At 37.6% G+C, this 19,817-nt stretch overlaps 1 protein-coding gene across 1 annotated transcript in view; it reads right to left on the bottom strand.

Moving 5' to 3' along the window:
- The window catches only part of ATRNL1 (attractin like 1), a 516,200-nt gene that overhangs the window by 408,312 nt on the left and 88,071 nt on the right, over positions 1 to 19,817 (bottom strand). Inside the window, exons 11-13 of the mRNA XM_062635366.1 lie at positions 8,338 to 8,422; positions 6,313 to 6,517; positions 3,814 to 3,945 (exon numbers count right to left, since the gene is read on the bottom strand). Of these exons, the coding sequence (XP_062491350.1) occupies positions 3,814 to 3,945; positions 6,313 to 6,517; positions 8,338 to 8,422 (422 nt within the window). The remainder of the gene's footprint in view (positions 1 to 3,813; positions 3,946 to 6,312; positions 6,518 to 8,337; positions 8,423 to 19,817) is intronic.

The raw sequence follows: 19,817 nt of genomic DNA on the forward strand, positions 1-19,817 counted from the left end.
ATCTGCAGATGTACAATGTGAATACAGTTTCATAAACATATTAAGCAGATCCAGATCTGGTGCTTTTCCTCTATTAAGAGACAGGCAAAATGCATCAGAATCATGGAGAACCAGGAAGACACTGGATATTATGGACTACAAATGTCAAAGGTCAAAGTGTAAGATCAACGTAACAGACCTAAGGGCAGTGAACTGCTAGTAAAAGTAAATACAATCTACAATATCCTGGGTTCAGCAGTAGAAGTCATTTTTTCTCCTTCTTAGTAGCTGGTGCAATGCCGTGTCTTTGACTTTCTGTCTGGGAACAGCGCTGGTAACACCGACGTTTTTAGCTGTTCCTAAGTCATGTTTACTCTGACCAATTACTTTGAGTCTCATGCTCTGCCAGGGAGGAGGGGAAGCCAGGAGGAAGCAGAGACAGGACACCTGACCCAAACTGACCAAAGGCGGATTCCATACCACAGCATGTCATGCCCAGGATGTAAACTGAGAGTTACCCGGAAGGGCTGGCTCACTGCTCGGTCTGGCTGGGTATCGGCAGGTGATACTGTATTCTCCTCCCTTGTTATTTCCTTTATCATTATTATTGGTAGTAGCAGCAGTGATTTGTGTTATACCTTAGTTACTGGACTGTTCTTACCTCAACCCATGGGAGTTACATTCTTTTGATTCTCCTCCTCATCCCTCCAGGAGTAGGGGAGAGGAAGAGGGGGAAGTGAGCGAGCGAGACTGTGTAGGTCTGAGTTACTGACTGCACTTAAACCACAACACCCACAAAAATCGCTAACACGCTGCTAACAGGACACAGAACTTTCTTTGGAAACAGCAAAAGAAGGAAGATGTGAGACACAGAAGCCAAGTTAAAAAGGCAGTTATGAGCATGACAGAAATTTTAGGAGTGCTATGTAGGGCTTAGAGCGACACCTACACAGCACAATTAGGTTTCACAAGTTAATCAAAATATTCCGGTTTAAATTTTGATCTTTGATAGAGACATCCCATGAATGGGACAAAACAAACAGATACATCAATGACACTGCTTCCTTTTTTGTGACAAAGTCTTATACAATACGTTTCAAAGCTGAAACCAGCTCTAGACTAGATACAAGAGGCTCCGAGAAGGGGCTTGAAAGAGCAAGTTATATAGCTATTAATATGTTGTATTTTGTGACGTCTGTACTTGGCATAAGACAGTATGACAGCATTATAGTTGCTTTTGCCACCATGGTAAACCAGTATCCATATTTGCACAGCTTTGAAAAAAGGTAGTGTAGGTCATTGTCCCATTTTCACCATCCATCAATCTTAAAGGTAAAAATAACTGTTTCCTTAATTTTATATACAAGACCTACAATTCATTCTGGAATAACTTCAGTGTATTATGTAAAACCACTGTAAGCAGTCCAGGGAATTTAAATGGTATCATTTCCCAAGGCAACCTTCAAAATCCTTATTACAACAGACAAAATCTCTGACATAGGTTTAATGGTAGAAAACAGACAAATAGGATAGCTAGCATGCTGCTCACTGGCCAAATTTCAGTACCATTTTGAACCACTCCACAAATTTTAAATAAACTGTTTTCCCAGTTGGGGAAGACAGGATAAGTATTCATCCTTCCACATTTGTATCAGATATAATGATGTTAATTCATTATATCCACCATCAGAACAACCTGTCAATGCACGCCTCTGCTTGCAACTACAACAGATATGAGCATGATATATATCATAATGATCCGTGAGTCTGCACAGTAGTAGAAACAGTGTCCTCTTAATGTAATGACCCACATCAGTGGGCATAGGCAGGTAAATATGTATTGTCAATAAATTAGCACTACTTATGAAGCCCATCTGTGCAAACAGTTATTTCAGGGAAATATCCATATTTTATACCCCTTCCAATAAGCAGACCAGTCACTGGTTTGCAAATATCCAAGACCACGAGGTCATTGCCAAAATGATTGCTACCATATCCTTAGTACGCTGACCAGTTTCCATGAAGCAAAAGAAAGAGATCCTAACACCTTATGGTCTGTCTGATCAGGATGTTCTGTGATCTAAGTCATGTATCAATGCCTTTGTACAGCTACAAAAGTGGGACTTTCTCTTTGTGATGTTTCTGATTCTACAGCTTGTTATGCTATATAACCATCACAGTACTGTCACAACATTTTCATTTTGTGGGCCTAGTCCAGAAGCAGCTGTCTATGAAAATGGATAATCAGCCTAATCCATTCCACTTCTCCACGTGGTGCCATTCTGTTGATGCTATTTTGGTGGGTTTATGTCAATATCTGCAACATTCTGCCTCCATCATCTCCCAGCCAATACATTAATTTTGCAATAGCCATCTTCAGCTTATGATAATAATTCTTTTCAGAAATCATTTTGATGAATTTTTCACTCTCACACTCTCTACTAACTCCACTAATAGCCTTTGCTATCCACTTCAAGCCCTGAAAAAAGAACAGGAAATGATACAGAGAAGACCGGTGCATCAGTTGCTAATTAAGCTGACAATCTTGGTCATGTATGGTTGTCAAAGAAGGATACTACACTGAGAAGCTTGTTCTAAAATACCCAGTGCTCCACATTTACCAGAGATGAACATGGTCTGCTCCTTAGCAACTACTCCTTGCTTAAGAGTTGAAAACCACAGTGAGAAAATTGGCACCTAATATAGTACAATGTGTTAGGAAAAGAAGAGCCCTTGAGATAACAAAGGAAACTAACCATTAGTGCCTGGAATGTGAAATTCTTTTGACAGACTTATAACATGGCTGTTGATGAATTTGTGTCTGCATTGCTTTTATTAGTAGTGACTAACTACGAATGCCAGTGATTACAGCTGGCTGCAAACACCCTGAATGGGCAAGATTTAAATTAGAGTCAATTCAACTCACACATTAATTTATCTGTCTAGAAAACATGATTGATTTACATCAGGTTCACACCAGAGAGCAAGCTACTTTTACTAATAGCAGCGTGAAAAGAAAGGATTTTGAACTCTACTACAGCCAGGAGCCTGGAGCTACCTGAAAAATATAAAGACAGAAAATTTATAAAGCTGAAGTGTTATTATAAACTTGTCAAAAATCAAATTAACAAGCTAGAGATGCAGCAACCAGTGGACAACAACATAAAGAATAAAACATGGCAGCAAGCAATATTAAAAGTAGAAAATGAGAAAATTGTAACAATCTGTATGTTCTTATTGCTTGTCTTCACAAAGATCAGAACAATCTTACCAAATCCTCACAAGCCTGTTAATCTCATGGTGACAAAGGCTTATATTCCTTAATGAGATAAGTAACTCCATGACCCGAAGCAAAACATTTCGGTAAAGAACAGTGATAAGAATACCAAGACTCTTGATGACTGACCTGGGCCTGTTTGAAAGGGGGGAGGGGGAGGAGTACGAGGGAAACCAATAACCGTCCTTCATGGGATTCCATGTCTGTCTGCATACTGTACTCCACATATGCACAAAATCCAAGTTGATAACGACGCCAGGTTGTTCCGAATGTCATTAATTAGGAGGTAATAGTATTTGTCCTGAGAGATATATTGTGGGCTAACACAATCCTAAATAATACCTGTATTTTTTTCCTCTGGAATATGTATCTTTGCTGCAGTCCAACTCTACCCTCTGCAACATTTTTACTGCAAATGCCAGGCAAACACGTTTACGTTTGTGTTTAAAACAATCTACTATTAGCCTACTATACCCCTTTCATTTGCTGCAGCAGGCCTCTGGCTTAGCTAGAAAAGAAACAGCATTAATAACACAACCATAGGTTTGCAGACTCACCATGCTACAGTTACTACTTGCTGAAATGCACTTCTTGTCATCACACCACTGGCACCCATTTGTATTGGCAGTACAACTCGCACAATCTGCATACCGGTAACATCTGTCATCTGCAGCAGCTGCAATACCAACGACAGGCAAAAGGAAATGTCACACAGGGGAAAAATACCATATTTTAAACACTTGCTTTGAGAATTTGCTGTTGCATCCCTCTGTAGCCATTCTTAAAGGTTTAGGTTACTGCAGGAAATTAATTCTCTTCATTGATAGGATTTACTCCTTTAAAAATTCCTTTTGTAACAACTATATTTGAAGGTTCATAAGTCTCATCAACTAAAGGAATACTCACTGCAGTGTACTTGCAGCATACAAACTCTTACCACAGTGCATAAGAGTATCAGAAACTTTCTTAAATTACTCATTCTTCACTCCTCTAACACAGAGCAAAGATTTTCTTCAGATGCAGGTTTCTGATAAAAATATCAGATTGCTAGGCAAGAACTCAATGGTAAAACTAGTAGATAAAAAAAAAAAAATCTAACACATACTAGCAACACATAGTCAGTTTAAGTTTAAATTAACTTATAAACCTAATAATGATTGGTAAGTTATAGTTCTGACCTTTCTCTATAAAAAATACTTGAGGAAGAGTTAAATCCTGAATACAAGGCTTCAGGACTTGGACTAAATTTTAATGTTATTTAAAACAGAGACAAGTTATAACTTCTGTTTAAAAGAGGCAAAAACCTGCAAGATCACTATGACTGGGAAGAGAGGAATTCCCACCTCTTCCTGCACTGATTACAATGTTTGACTCCTGGGCAGTCTGGTTTCTTTAGTCTCAAGATCACACAAGTTTAAGAGATTCCCTTGCCAGGAAAATGAACTTCTGAAAACCCACTAAAATTTCTGTTTATCCTTTACTATTGACTATCAGCAGGTTCTCAGGTGATACCATCAACCAGATAACAACTGAGCAGTGTAAAAGACTATATGAAAAATTGGCTTTTGGCTTGAACAATTTGGCTTTATTACCACTTGAAACTGGAAGGATTTGAAGTAGTGGTGTCCACACAACTTTTTTGGTACTGGAATTCTATTCACCTCATCTCTCACAAGTTTAGTTGTAGGTTATTGCCACTGCGGCAGCTGTACTTTGGAAAAAGTTTTAACTACTTTCCTTCAGCCGGTCTGTTCTTTACCTGTTGCTTTTTATAAGATCCAGTTTCACCTGTATTATTTTTGAATTCAGCATCTCAAGAGTTTTCCTTTTATAAAGAGCTGAAACTGTAGACTCAAGATCTCTAAATGTTATTAAACTGCACAAAAGCAGCTCTTCAGAAAGCTTTACCTAGGTAACCTTTGTTATATAATGCACCTTTTCTGAGTTTGAAACTTTATATACAGTTCTGAAACAAACAAAAGCTAACAGAAAAAAATGTCCTGAAGTACTCATTAATAGCAGCGCTAATATCTTTTTCACAAACATTAAAAGCAGACTGGCAGTTTAATTGCACGGTAGTTTGTACACGTAGCACAGAGCCAAAGTTCGGTTAGCAATTTTATACTGTGCTGAAAGGAAAGATGCATACACACAAAAAAATAGTAGGTGTATGTAGCAGTGATGCATATGCTGTTCATGTGAAGTACAAGAATACCGCTTTCACAAGCAATTTATTTGTGACAAGCCAAAATACTTTGGAACAGGGTGCAACAGTTATTCGCAATGCTGAACTACTGTTTCAAACAATATAGCTATCACAATGCTGCACAGAAATTCACATGACAAACTTGAACCCGTTTTGACACACTGCATCAAAGGGTTTGTTTGCCTCAAGTTTCTAGCCAGCTGTGAATGTACTATATTCTTCTATACAAATGCTCCTGTTTGACAGGTAATCTACGAGAAGCAGCAATGCTTTCGCTCTCACTTACTGGTGACGCACAGACACGAGAGTGCCATATGCCTATAATGCCAGGTATCACCTGGAGCACCCATTTGTGCTCTGACTGCTGTAATGCTTCCTTGGAATCAGAAAAACATGAAGGCTTTTATATATATATAGAATATGTGCCAATATACACACAGACATATATATATATCCCAAAACAGATAAAGAGGAAAATTAGTTACAGTATTTCAAAGCTCACCCTTTTATAAATGCTTCAAACACAAGCCAAATCCAAAGCCATTTTAGACTTTAGCTGCCCAATGAAATAAATTCTTGTTTGAACCATCTTGTTTTGTATCCCTTAGCACCTTAAACCTGTGCCTTCTGCACCTACTTCCTTGTATTTAGAATAAATTAAAAACCAGAATTAATGATTTTAAAGATTAATCCATCAGTCTATTGCATTGAGTACTCCAAGAGGAACAGTCTTAACAGTCCAATCACTAGTTCCACTTGGTGGTGGGCAGGCATTTGGGGGTTTTTTGCCCCTTATCTCCTAAATCACATTGCAAATCTGATACTGGAAGACTAGAATTTACTTGCCTGGTTTCTTTGGACATTTTGCTCTAAGGATGTTGTTAGCATGTCCAGATTCCCAGGATTCACAATGTTTCTTGTTCCACAGACACCTTATCCCTGGACGAGCATTTTTACACAGTTCTTCATCTCTGAATGCTTCACAGTTTGGAGGCTTGTACACAAGGATGTCATTCAAAAGAACACTCGAAAACCCCCCAAATATATACATGGACCTATTAGAAAAAGCAAGTAAATATAACCGCTATTACAGATACAAATATATCTTCCTGATTTCTTACCTGTCTTGATATACAATTAAAACATAACACATACTATCATCTCTCTCTAATAGACTCTGTCAGTAGTTCCATTATTGATTAGTTTTCAATTAATTTCTCCACTAATTTTAGAATAACAAAAAATTTGCACAAAATGCACTTGCCATATTACTACTGAGTGATATGTTCCAAACGTCTGGAAAGAAGAAATAAGAGCTGTGAAGGAAACTATTCATTTTTTGAGTCAGATAATAAGAACAGAGTGTGAAATAATGGCCTGAAGGAAATGAGAACATTTTTCTTCAAAAAGATTTCAAAGGCAGACAGCAATCATTGGTAGATGGGTATTTCTTTTTGGTAACACTTCTGGTGCAGTAGCTTCTGACATCAGAACCAGAAGACCTTCCCCTTCTCATTTAAAATTATGAAGAGACTCTAGTAACTGATAACAATAAAGAACCTGTGTATCTGTTATATCATGTACTCTTAAAACAGAATTAATCATACAGCTACCAATAACAGAAATTTTTGTGGAGCATCTCATATTACATTTTTTGAACATATAACCCTACTAAAAATACCATTCAGTTCAGAAAAAAAACAGGCATTTTCACCTTGAATCTAATTAAACAGTGACACTTCTCAAAGTATGAGACATCTTAAAATAACACAAATCTGAATGAAAAACTATCATTTGCTGACTTCATTAATTCCAAGCAATTTTCTCTCAATGGAGGTAATCTGTTCTTTGATTAATTTCAAATGCTCTGCATATGGAGTTACAACTTACTGCTATTTTCATTAAAATCAAACTCTTCATATTACTTATCACATCTGTTATTTCTTAACTATACAATAGTATGTAGAGGATATATATAAAATATGTATGTATGGATATATATGTATACAATACTATGTAGAGAATCTCAAAGTTGCTTGCATATACTTATGCACATATACTTAAGTGCTGAGTTTACTAGTATGATGAATCACGTAGAAGAGGATGATTCAGAGTACAGTGATCTATAGTACTGCAACTGTCAGGTATTAGGCCAGCTGGCCATAGTAAAACTGAAACATGCAAACTTAGAGATTTCTTCAAATCTGACTACAGTTTTCTACAACTTTTCCTCTGAAAAAGTGACTTTTGTCTTACAATTTTATCTTTTGGGGTTGGGGTGGAAGAACCAGGAAGTTCATCCACCAAATCCACAAAGCTCCAGATCCAGTCCATCTCCTGTTTCTAGATGAAGTTGTTTTACTGAGTTCCTCAATGCAACAAAGGACAAGATAATACTTTCTAAAGGATAAGCAAAGTCTAGATACTGGCAAGCTTTTTTTCCCCACAAGTGGTTAATAACAACTGTATCAGTATCATCAAAATCCTGCTTTTTCCAAGCAAGTTTTAGTTATGTTTCTGATTTTATGATAGAAGAAGAAAAGGAACTATAACATGCTGCAAAGAGAAAAAGATCAGCAAGGATTACAGCTGGTACGGAATTTCCAATTCCCTGTAGTTCACAATACTGAGGAAACACCTCAGTACACTAGAAGGTTCATATAAAAAGCCACTGAACAGATTCCACAGCAAGTCAGATTGACAATTAGTTGTAATGGTTACCTAAACAAGAAAAGCCCTGATGAGCACTGCTTTTCACATTAATAAATTACATCAGTTGTATGGCATCGAACCATACTTCACACAGGTAAAATTTCTGCCACAGATTTTTCATTTAAAGAAACAGCAAGGAAAATTTAGAAGACACTTCATTTACCCATTACTGACAACAGCAGTGTGACCAAATCTGTTGACATCTCGGTGTAGATTAGGTTTCGGTAAAATCTTCCATTCATCACAAGCTGAAAGATGAAACAAAAGCATATGAAAACATACACAATCTTAAAAATCAGCAATATACATGAACAATGGGTTATCAGATACTCTTTTAAGTATCAGCTAACTTTATTGCCTTTTTACTCTCCTTTCCCAGAAGGATCAGTGCAGGTAACCCCTTGCTTTCCATTGTAAAAACAGACCATCTATACCTCATAGTCATCACATGTCCTTAACATGCTTTATCACCTTTTGTTCTCACAACCTCTGAAACAAAATTTGACTGATGCATTTAAAACCATTCTTAATATTAGTTTCTAGTGGTTTTTAAATTGGTCTGTAAAATCAGCAGGATTTGACAGGCTTTTTTTCCTGTTGTCACTTGATGAAAGCTAAGCTGCTTTCCCCCACTTCTAATAATCTGCTCTATTGTGCTGTTTAAATGTGCCATTCATTCAGAACTCATAGGGTTCTTCTAAAGTCTTTATTTGCAGGGATATGCATTTATCAACGTATATCACAGATGAGTGATATACACACTATCAGTCCTTAAACACACTCTGTTAATGCCATTTTCAAACTTTTGATCTGTTTCGTTTCTTTTCAAGTAGGCTTTGGATTTTTAGGTAGATCTCCCTTTTAAAATGCATCACTGAGATTTTCTGGGAAAACAATTCCTATGCATACAGATTCTTCTACACTTCTAGAAGTCGCAAGATTTGAGGACACTGCAGGCTCTAGTTCTAAGAAGCTGTATTTGCACTGCTCAAGAATAAATCAACAGGTATTCCTCTTAGATACATCTGTCAAGTAGCTACTTCAAGAACCTGCAAGCAACACTCATTTACCATGCCATTTATCAAGGCCAGAGGACACTCATAGAAGTCTCCCTTTATTACACAATCCTGTGCCTTCACAGACCATTTCAACACTCACAACAAGCACTGCCACCATTGTAATCAACTGATCAGTAGCACTGCCCTAACATTACACACTCGAAAATTAGCCAAAGGATTTCAATTTCTATGTATTTCATGGGACATCTATGACAGTGATCTTATTTCTTTCCACATGTGCTTTAAGATAAACTACCACTCCTCCAGCTGTGCATCCCATCTCATTATTGTCTTGTAAGTACACTACTAATTACTTTCAAGTGTTCAAGATGAATGTTGTAAGGGTATCTTCATGACAAATTAAGTATTTAATTGCATTTCTTTTAGTTCAGTTGTAGAAGCATTTACACGTGGTTTTGGTGTGATTTCATTTTTCTATCCTGAGATTTTAGTTCTTTACAACTATTAGTCCTTTTTTCATTATTTCCTACTTGAGCTTTACTGACTTTAAATATTCAAATCCCACAATAACAGAAAGCACCCAGAGACTGAAACTTCAAGGAAATCCCCTTAAAACAGAGCAAAAAAGTTTTCTGCAGAGCAGGCTAAGCATTCGCAGAATTTGTCATCAGAACAGGTTTTGGAGACAGGTTCAAGACACCTTTCATATCAGACACAGCGGTTACAGTTTTCTCATTTAAAAAAAAATAAGATGCTATATTCACAAAGGTAAAGAAAAAACCTGAATTTGAAAAGGAGTTAAAGGGAGAGAAACATCTCCAATTAAAACAAAATAAAAGTGTGGCTTTACATATAGATCTACGTATACACACACACATATATGAGGTTGTTGTCAACTATATTGTCCTTTCAGATACTCTCAATGAAAACTAACTTAATTTTGCCTTTACATGGTTTGAAACCAGAATAACATGACACTTTTCAAACAGTGGCAAAGCTATCAGTCTAGGAATTAGGACATGCAGAAAAAGATCCATTTGCTCAGCATACTCTCCATAAGATACAGAAGCGGATAAAGTACACTCCTGTAGAAGCTACCAAATAAGAACAGTAGTACCACGGAGAAGCAGAAGTGTCCTACAGAGATAAACAGTGAGAAAAGGTTGCTGGCATACATCAAGACTGTGGGGAACTCATTTCAAACGTAACTGCTTCCAGGGTTTAATGCAATTATTAAACAGGTTGATTTGTACTTAATATTGCTGAATTCCTTTACCTGAGAGATTCCAATGACAGGCACATCTAAATAAGACATACATACTTAACTTTAAAATTTGGACTAATTTATGCAAACAAACCAAAAAGAAACCTAAACACCCCTCCTCCCTCTCAGCTTAAAACAACAAAAATAGACATTGGGAAAGCCAGGAGGGACAAACTGTCCTCCAGGTTAGCGTTATACAGAGCCTATGTCACCAGCTGCTGGCCACACTGGCTCTCATTCCTGCTGTCAGAACAGTTCATGTCCACTAGCATTGCTGTTCTGACACTTCCAATGCAGAAAATTATTCACAGCAGTACTTTGACCAGTTAGCACCCTCTGAGCATTCCATGCTGAAACAGCTGCGTGCAAGAGAGGACCCAGCACATGAGATGGGGCAGGATGGCACAGCTATGGGCAAAACGGCAGTAATACACTGTTAGATTGACTTCTGCTTCCACAGAATCACAGCCCAAGCCCACAGAGTCATGACTGTGGCTGTGAGAGAGAAATCAATTACATCTTTTTATAAATTGGAAACAGAAACTAAAAGAATGTTATTACCAGAGTAACGCAGATGGTCTAAAACAGCAATAATTTCAACATCAGATGGTAGACTCACAATGAATTCAGTAGTTTTAATGAAAAGAAAGTTGGTAAATTTAATTCACTGTCTTATAAGGCCACCGCATCTCCAAAATCTTGCCTCTGTTTTAGCTTCTACCTTCTGCTACTATCATTGCTAACATTACATTAGCATAAAAGTTATGGTATTATTAATACCATGATTATTCATAATTATTACCATAACTTCATCACAATTGTTCTTTTTTCATTTTCTCTACTACATTCTTAAACAGAATGGTGCAAGGACACACATGCCAGAGAGATGGTGTTCCTGAAACAGCTTCAACAAAAGAGATCACAGTACTAGGGCACCAGTTATGACCACAGGTCTCCAAAGAAGGCAGGAATAGCATTAAATATAAAAGTTGTGTATTCCTCATATCTCAGCATAACAGTGGCATTTGATGCCTCCATGCTGTTTGAATTCTGTAAAAAAAAAAAATCAAACTAAGAGCAATATTATTTGTTGGAAAAACGTGATCAACAATCGTTAATATAATTTCTATTTATGGAAAAATATTTCAATTATAAAAGCTATGAAACTCAAACATTTTAACGCTACAACCAACCAGCAAAACCTTAATGTTATACTTTAAAATCAAGTCCTTGCTGCTGTAAGTTATTCCACACTAACAGAAACAGCATGTGAGAGCTCATATGCCTTTGATGATAAGGGAAACAATTTAGGAAAACCTCCATGAATTTTCATCTGATCTTGAAAAGCGCTGCACATTAATTCTGGTATTTTTACAAACATACATACAAGCATATAGTATTTCCTGTACTCAGAAATTTATTTAAGAGGGATTTACTGCTGAAGGAAAACCTTAATAAAGGCCAGTTTTGAGATAAGAAACCTTCGAGGGCTGGAGGTATAATAATTCCTTTCTTGCTGATGGTATTTGTCAAACTGGCAGGTCTTTTCAATAGAGTACATGAAAAAAGAAGAGGAGGGAAGCACACTACAAAACAGCCTTGCCTCTTATCTCCTCCCAGCTTTCTCAATAACTACTGATCACTGAAGGGAACACTGTGCAAGAATTATGATTTTCTTCAGCTTAAAACTCCTAATCCGAGTTTCTCATTACAGATTAATTAACACAAAATAGTGTTAATAATACAAATAGTTCACCAACTAATTATTTATGAGGTTCGGTAAAGAAGCAAATAGAATTTATCCCTGCCCATCACCTTCAAACTTCTTTAGAACATTTTAAAGTACCCAAATCTCCAGACTTACTGTAAAGTTCCAAGAAGAAAGGGGCAAGCAGCAAACTCGGTATCATTTTCAACCTTGTTTATCAATATTACATCCTTCTGTGCATCGTTCTTATTGTATTAAGTCTAATAAGGATGGTAAGCACTATGGAGCAAGGAATAAAATACTTCCCTCTAATGTCACACACTCTCAAGGTATTATACAGATAGTAAGTGGAAGATACGGTATTGGTTATATTTATCATTGTCATGGACTATATAGCACAAATCATGTACTGCTTTTAATAGAAAGAGATACTAAACAGATGAAAGAGTCATACTATTCATTCCAAACTGATTAGCAGAATTTGTAGTCATTGAAAAGTATAACGAGGAATACAGGGGGTTTCTTTCTATTAGTAAAGTTTTCTGCTTCAAGAACAAGTTGTACCACATTATATCATTATAAGAAAAAAATACATACTCCTCCCTAGTGTAGATGAAATTGGTTGCCAGATGATACAGAAGTGGCTCTGAGAGTGAATTTGCCAGCCACACAAATCACAGAATTAAACATGCCACAGAAATGCATTAGATGTGTGGTGATCCATCTGAGAGTGGCAGAAAAACAAACGAACTTTGCACTACAGGCTCCACACTCCAACAGGACCGGTCTTGATACCCTGTATTTTAACCAGTCACCTGTACCTTCTTATCTACAACCTACCAGCAATATTGTATTACTGGTATCAGAGAGGATGACCAAGATATTTTATAGAAAAGTTCTCAATGCCGCAACAGTAAGGAAGGATGTCACAGAGTTTGAACTTGGATGGGAACCTAAGCTGTATATAAGGGACATGGAGACACAGAGAAGGAGAAACTGAGAATTCACTGGAGACCATTAAAGCTCCATGGCTGAGATCACCCAAAATACAACCAGTTATTTCAATACAAAGGTATTAAATAGCATATACAGTAGGGCAAAAGGAATATGCTACAGTATATATTATGCTAGTATATATATATAGTATAGTGTGTATATATATACACACAGAACCAGTATGATGTATTCCTACATTACTAGAATGTATTGCAGAATAACTTCATAGAAAAATAACCACATTTTTAACCAGAAATGCTCAGATTTGCTTTAAAACATTTCACCAAGATCAAACTTACAAAAATGTGATTGAAGGAAAAATGGTGGAAATACAGGATTCTAGTTCATCCTGTTACTCCTGCAAGTGCTTTTATGAGTGACTTTTGCTCTTCAGACATAGTTGAGCATACCATTAAAAACCTGTGTAGGAGCAGAGGGCAGCATCAATTTTACCCTTACCCAATTTTGAACAATCTATTACTTAAACATTAGGGCAGAACCGGAGCAAAGCAAGTTAAAACAACTCCATTAAATTCATGTCTGAGTTAAGTTAGTGAGGCAGTTTTGAAAATTATCCAAGTTGAGCATCCAACTATCTCCAGTTCAAATTCTGATTTATGAAAATCTAAGAGAACTGCACATGTCAATTATTTTCAACAACTGAAAAGACTATGAGAATGAGCCTAAAAATCTTGACAACTCCTAAATCTAAAAAATTTTGTAAAGAATAGAACTGAAATATTCCCTTTGCAGAAAGCACTACAGAAACTCAGATGGAAAACTATAATCATTGAACAGAAAAGAAGCTTATTTACACCTCATCTTCATTTCCCTCCCCCACCCTGCAATGCCCAATACTGCACTCAAGACTGGACAGAAGCACCCCACTCAGAACTTGCAGGTGGAACACTCTCAAAGTGATACACTCACTGTTCCCTTTAAAGAATGGAAAGGAAAAAAAAACATAATTGAATAGCAGCTAGAGTAATTATTCAAGATAGAAGAGAAACAGGTCCATTTCCTACCCAATGGGATTTAAACCTACAGCTCTAATTTCTGAGGAAAGTGCCCTAACTGCTCAAGCTAGGTAATTCATCACTACTCCAAAGTAATGCTGTTCCTCCAAACAAGGGGAAAAATTAAATAAGGAAAATGTTAGAAACTGGGGGCAAAAGTTGTTAGGTCAGTCTCTAAAGAGGCAACCAGTGTTTCGTACTTCTAGGACCATCTCTGTATTTCTGCACTGGCAGGCATGTTTAGTGACAGCATCTTACAACATTTGGAGCTAAGCTTTAAGAAAAAGTATACAATGCTACCTGCTTTGTGTTTACATTATCAAACCATTTCTCAATTTAAAACTATTTAAAGAATTTAAATAGATTTGAAACGTCAATGTATTGATTCTGCTTAATCACACTCAACACCCACAGCACAGCTTTATTCACTATGCAGAATACACAGTCAGATTATGCTTCTACGTTCTCTTTACATATTTCCAGTAACTACTGAGCTAGCTTTACTCTGGTAAAAGAAGAAATGTTGGTTCACAAAGTATGGAGATGTATTAATCTTCTGTTTGGTTCTCTCTTTTTTTTTTTGTAACTGGGCAACTAAACACTACAAACAACTACCACACCACAAAGGTTAGATACAAACAAAAAACCCTCTATTTTCCAATTCATCCCACACTGCATAAGTATTTTTCTTTATTCAGATAATAAAGAATCTCCTTATTCTCGGGAAAACAAAGGCAATTGTGTTTGAAGCAGCATGAACTGAATTTAAACTATAGATCTAACCTCTACAGCAGGGCCGACATATGTAACAGTGTCTCCCTAAGCAATATTAAAAGAACTCCACAACCTTAAGCTTTACTATTAAATGGAGGAATTCGTGCATTATATTCTGGTTTTGCTCTCGTAACAGTACAGTGATATGGAAACAATTGCTACTACAGACTGTACCAGAACTACGTTTATGACTTAAGTGCTAAGGGATATATAAAACTTCTGTTGTAGCCACTGCTTTACATTTTCTTTGCCACAGCACACTGATAATTTATTTGTAACTCCAGAAGGAGGGAGAATTGTAAAAGTAGATGTGTTTGCATTAAAAGAAAATCTTTACAGACATTTAAACTTACTCATTTTGTTGACGACAAAGACTGGAAACAACTTACTTTAAAAGCAAACAGTTTATGAATATACAATTTGGTTTACTGCAAAATGCAAGCAATGGGTTTGATTACAAATGAAGCTAAGGTTAATCTCATGAGATAATCTAGAAGTGTTTTTCCAAACACGGAAAGGTTTTTAAGCTCTGTTTGAATACCCTAGAAGAAACTTAACATTTCACACAAAATGCTGCCTTTCATAAGCAACTGAATTTGCATATTATTAAACCATAATAATAAATTGAATCTAGATGTGTGATGAGACTTACGAAAGAAACATTGCAGGCTACGTTATTCTACTAAAGGTGTTTGTTACTGCACTTCTGCCACAGACACAGACAATGCCGAAATAAAACTACCACTAGGAGGGAGCAAAGAAGCAGCTTCCATGTTCCAGTGATTTCAGCTTTTAGTTTATATAAGGGTTCCTGACAGTCAATCTCTATACCTTTCTAGGTGTCCAGATACCTTAGCAATTGGCATACATGAAACAAAAGGATGGAGACTGAATACTTCATAAACTGAAACTACAGAAACTGCCGTAGGCATACAGAAATATATTTACTCACATTACCTTCTGGCCAGGTACCAAAATAAATATCCTTATACCTAGAAAAAGCATGTTTTTCTTCTTTTTTTTTCTTCAAATACTGGTCTCAGTAGTTAGAATCTCTGCTTTAAATTCTAATTCTGTGTATACAAATAATCTATTTTTACCCACAAATTTTGCATCTCATAAGACATAATCTAAATTACTTTCCTAAACTCCAATTGGAATAGAAATGCAAGAGTTTTAAGTCCATGGGGGGCTGTCCTGGGTTCAGCAGTAGCAGTAATTTTTCTCCTTCTTAGTAGCTGGTGCAGCGCTGTGGTTTTGACTTTCAGCCTGGGAACAGAGCTGATAACACCGATGGGTTTAGTTGTTGCTCGGTAATGTTTAGTCTGACCAAGGACTTTGTGAGTCTCATGCTCTGCCAGGGAGGAGGGCAAGGCAGGAGGAAGCAGAGACAGGACACCTGACCCAAACTAGCCAAAGAGGTATTCCATACCACAGCACGTCATGCTCACTATATAAACTGGGGACAGTTACCCAGAAGGGTTAGATCACTGCTCGGTCGAGCTGGGTATCAGTTGGCGGGTGGTGAGCAGATGTATTCTCGTCCCTTGTTATTTCCCTTATCATTATTATTATTGGTGATAGCAATAGTGATGTGCGTTATACCTTAGTTAATGGACTGTTCTTATCACCTGTGGGAGTTACCTTCTTTTGATTCTCCTCCCCATCCCTCTGAGAGCAGGGGGAGGAAGGGGGGGCAGTGAGCGAGCGGCTGCATGGTTCTGGGTTGCCAGCTGGGCTTAAACCACGACAGGGGCCGAGAGGGCCTCTGTGTCGCAGTTTTACAATTAAAAACCAAAGAGAGGACTTATTAATCCCAATCTAATACTTCAAAAATATATCCTAAAGCTTTTAAGAGTACAGTTTTGGAATTTTTTATCTGCTGTTGGGCTGAAAACAAGTCTTTCAACATTTATATGTGTGCATTTGTGTATATAGATACATATAAGTATGTATTTAATACATATATGTATATAAATACATAGTGTGGTAGCTGAGGTTTTTATTTTTAAGTAGTATTTTGACAGATTCCCCAGGCTGTACATTGAGTTCTTCTTTAGAAAATTAAAAATCCACATGGACATGACCTTCCAATAAATTATATGGTCGTATAAATTATAAATCAAACTTATACCATACATTTATCAGCACTGTAACATTAATTATAGGGCAACATAAGAAAGACAGACACATGGTGTGTTTTTTAAACCTTTGTACCAGATACAAAGATTGAGGGTAAAAGAAAAACCAGCTGTAATGCTGCAACCCTCTATTCTTCCCAAGCCTACAGAAGAGAACAGAGCAAGGAGGATTCATGCTCAAAAAAGCTGGTTGTTGGTATAGCCCAGAAGATGGAATGTGACTGGATATTCATAGTGTAACTTCTGGTATTCTGGGGGAAACTACCAGAGTTCTAATTTCTCTGGGAGGGTTTTCTATGACTGTTGCAATATCAGGAGACCAACAGCAGAAAGAAGAATCCATAATAGGTTTTTAGCTCATTTCAATTATACTGGAGCATATTCAGCCCACTGGAGCTGGTTCAAGTATGGTATTTTTGATCAAATTAATGCAAATGCATGTATAAAGTATATCCTCAAATTTTCCTAACTTGCATCAAATAACCCTTAGTAATGGCCAAAGAACGACATGTCTTCACAAAATGATTTCATTTCAGGTTTTTTAAATTTTTAAATAAAACTAAGAACTACTTGCATGGAACGCTATTTATTTCACTACTTTTATCCTTTCACAGAATTCAGCCGAGTTACTGAGATGGACTCATTCGACTAACTTCTAATACTTTCTTTAGAGCAGAGTCAACCTAGAACTTTGTACAGTAGACATATCACCTTGGTTTCTCTCTGAAGTGTATTCTCTTCCTTATATAATATACATAATTAAGTTTACCAAGTACTAACAAAAAACTCCCCAGCACACTAGCCTGGCTGAATCCACACAGAAGAGATGTGGTCAACGGCTCGATGTCCGGCTGGAGACCAGTAACGAGTGGCGTCCCTCAGGGATCGGTGTTGGGACCGGTCTTGTTTAACATCTTTGTCGCTGACATGGACAGTGGGATTGAGTGCGCCCTCAGCAAGATTGCCGATGACACCAAGCTGTGTGGTTCAGTTGATACCCTGGAGGGAAGGAATGCCATCCAGAGGGACCTTGACACGCTTGTGAGGTGGGCTGATGCCAACCTCATGAAGTTTAACCACGCCAAGTGCAAGGTCCTACACCTGGGTCAGAGCAATCCCAGGCACAGCTACAGGTTGGGCAGAGAAGAGATTCAGAGCAGCCCTGCGGAGAAGGACTTGGGGGTGTTGGTTGATGAGAAAATGAACATGAGCTGGCTTCAGTGTGCGCTTGCAGCCCAGAAAGCCAACCGTATCCTGGGCTGCATCAAAAGAGCGTGACCAGCAGGTCGAAGGAGGTGATCCTGCCCCTCTACTCTGCTCTTGTGAGACCTCACTTGGAGTATTGTGTGCAGTTCTGGTTTCCTCAACATAAAAGGAACATGGAACTGTTGGAACAAGTCCAGAGAAGGGCCACAAGGATGATCAGGGGACTGGAGCACCTCCCGTATGAAGACAGGCTGAGAAAGTTGGGGCTGTTCAGCCTGGAAAAGAGAAGGCTGCGTGGAGACCTCATAGCAGCCTTCCAGTATCTGAAGGGGGCCTATAGGGATGCTGGAAAGGGACTCTTCATTAGACTGTAGTGATAGGACAAGGGTAACGGGTTAAAACTTAAACAGGGGAAATTTAGATTGGATATAAGAAGGAAATTCTTTCCTGTGAGGGTGGTGAGGCAGTGGAATGGGTTGCCCAGGGAGGTTGTGAATGCTCCATCCCTGGCAGTGTTCAAGACCAGGTTGGACATAGGCCTTGGGTGATACGATTTAGCATAAGGTGTCCCTGCCCACGGCAGTGGGGCTGGAACTAGATGATCTTAAGGTTCTTTCCAACCCTATCGATTCTATGATTCTATGAATCGCTCTACATCTGTGTGGGCAGTAAACACAACCCTGAAATTAAGGCCAAGAATAATCAACTCATGATATTGTTGCTGAAGAAAAAAAGCAGACTGAACTAACATCACACTTTGTAGCAAGAAGAAAACGTAAGAAAAACATCAATACTGTGCATGTCACACTTCCTCTCCAGTTCTACTATACATTCATTTGAACTAATCTCTGCGGGATCTAAGCACTCTGTAGAAATTAAAGTCAGTGGTGATTATTCTCTCTACCATGTCTCAGTCTCCCAATGGTATGCAATTTTGATATATTACAAAGTAGTGTTAAGGAGCTGGGAGAACTTGGGATACAGATCCTAATATACAGTTTCTCAATTACACAGCAAAGACTGAAGAACAAGACAATATCTTATTTTGAAAGATACATCACTATAAATTACAAGTATGCAGCCAGAGTTTCAGACACACACATGCTAGTTTTTATTGTCATTATTATGTATGTAACACCCTGATTTCCATAGAGCTTTTACACAGCACACACTTTCACAAGCACTACATATCTATTTTTCCTATATACACGTATTCAAATTCCTTTTCTAAATGAGAAAAATGCTACAAGTATCTTTCAAAGTGTTATAATAGAAGAACTGAATAAACATCCTAGTTTTAACACTGACATTACATTTATAGTAGGCAGGACCTCACCACCAGAAGACTTTCAGCCTCTTTTTGTATACTGAACAGGTAACTATGGCACTCCAGTGAACAGTAGATAAAGAAAAGCTATAACCAACATCAGTTAGAAAACCGCAAGTCAACCACAGCATCTGAGACTGAGTCCAGTGGCAGCCCAGTCCCCATTGCCATGGTTTCCCTTTCAACGAAGTG

The sequence above is a fragment of the Pezoporus occidentalis genome, unplaced genomic scaffold, assembly GCF_034315485.1.
Source record: "Pezoporus occidentalis ecotype Australia unplaced genomic scaffold, CSIRO_AGI_Poc_V1 ctg45, whole genome shotgun sequence".
In the NCBI taxonomy this organism is placed as follows: Eukaryota; Metazoa; Chordata; class Aves; order Psittaciformes; family Psittacidae; genus Pezoporus; species Pezoporus occidentalis.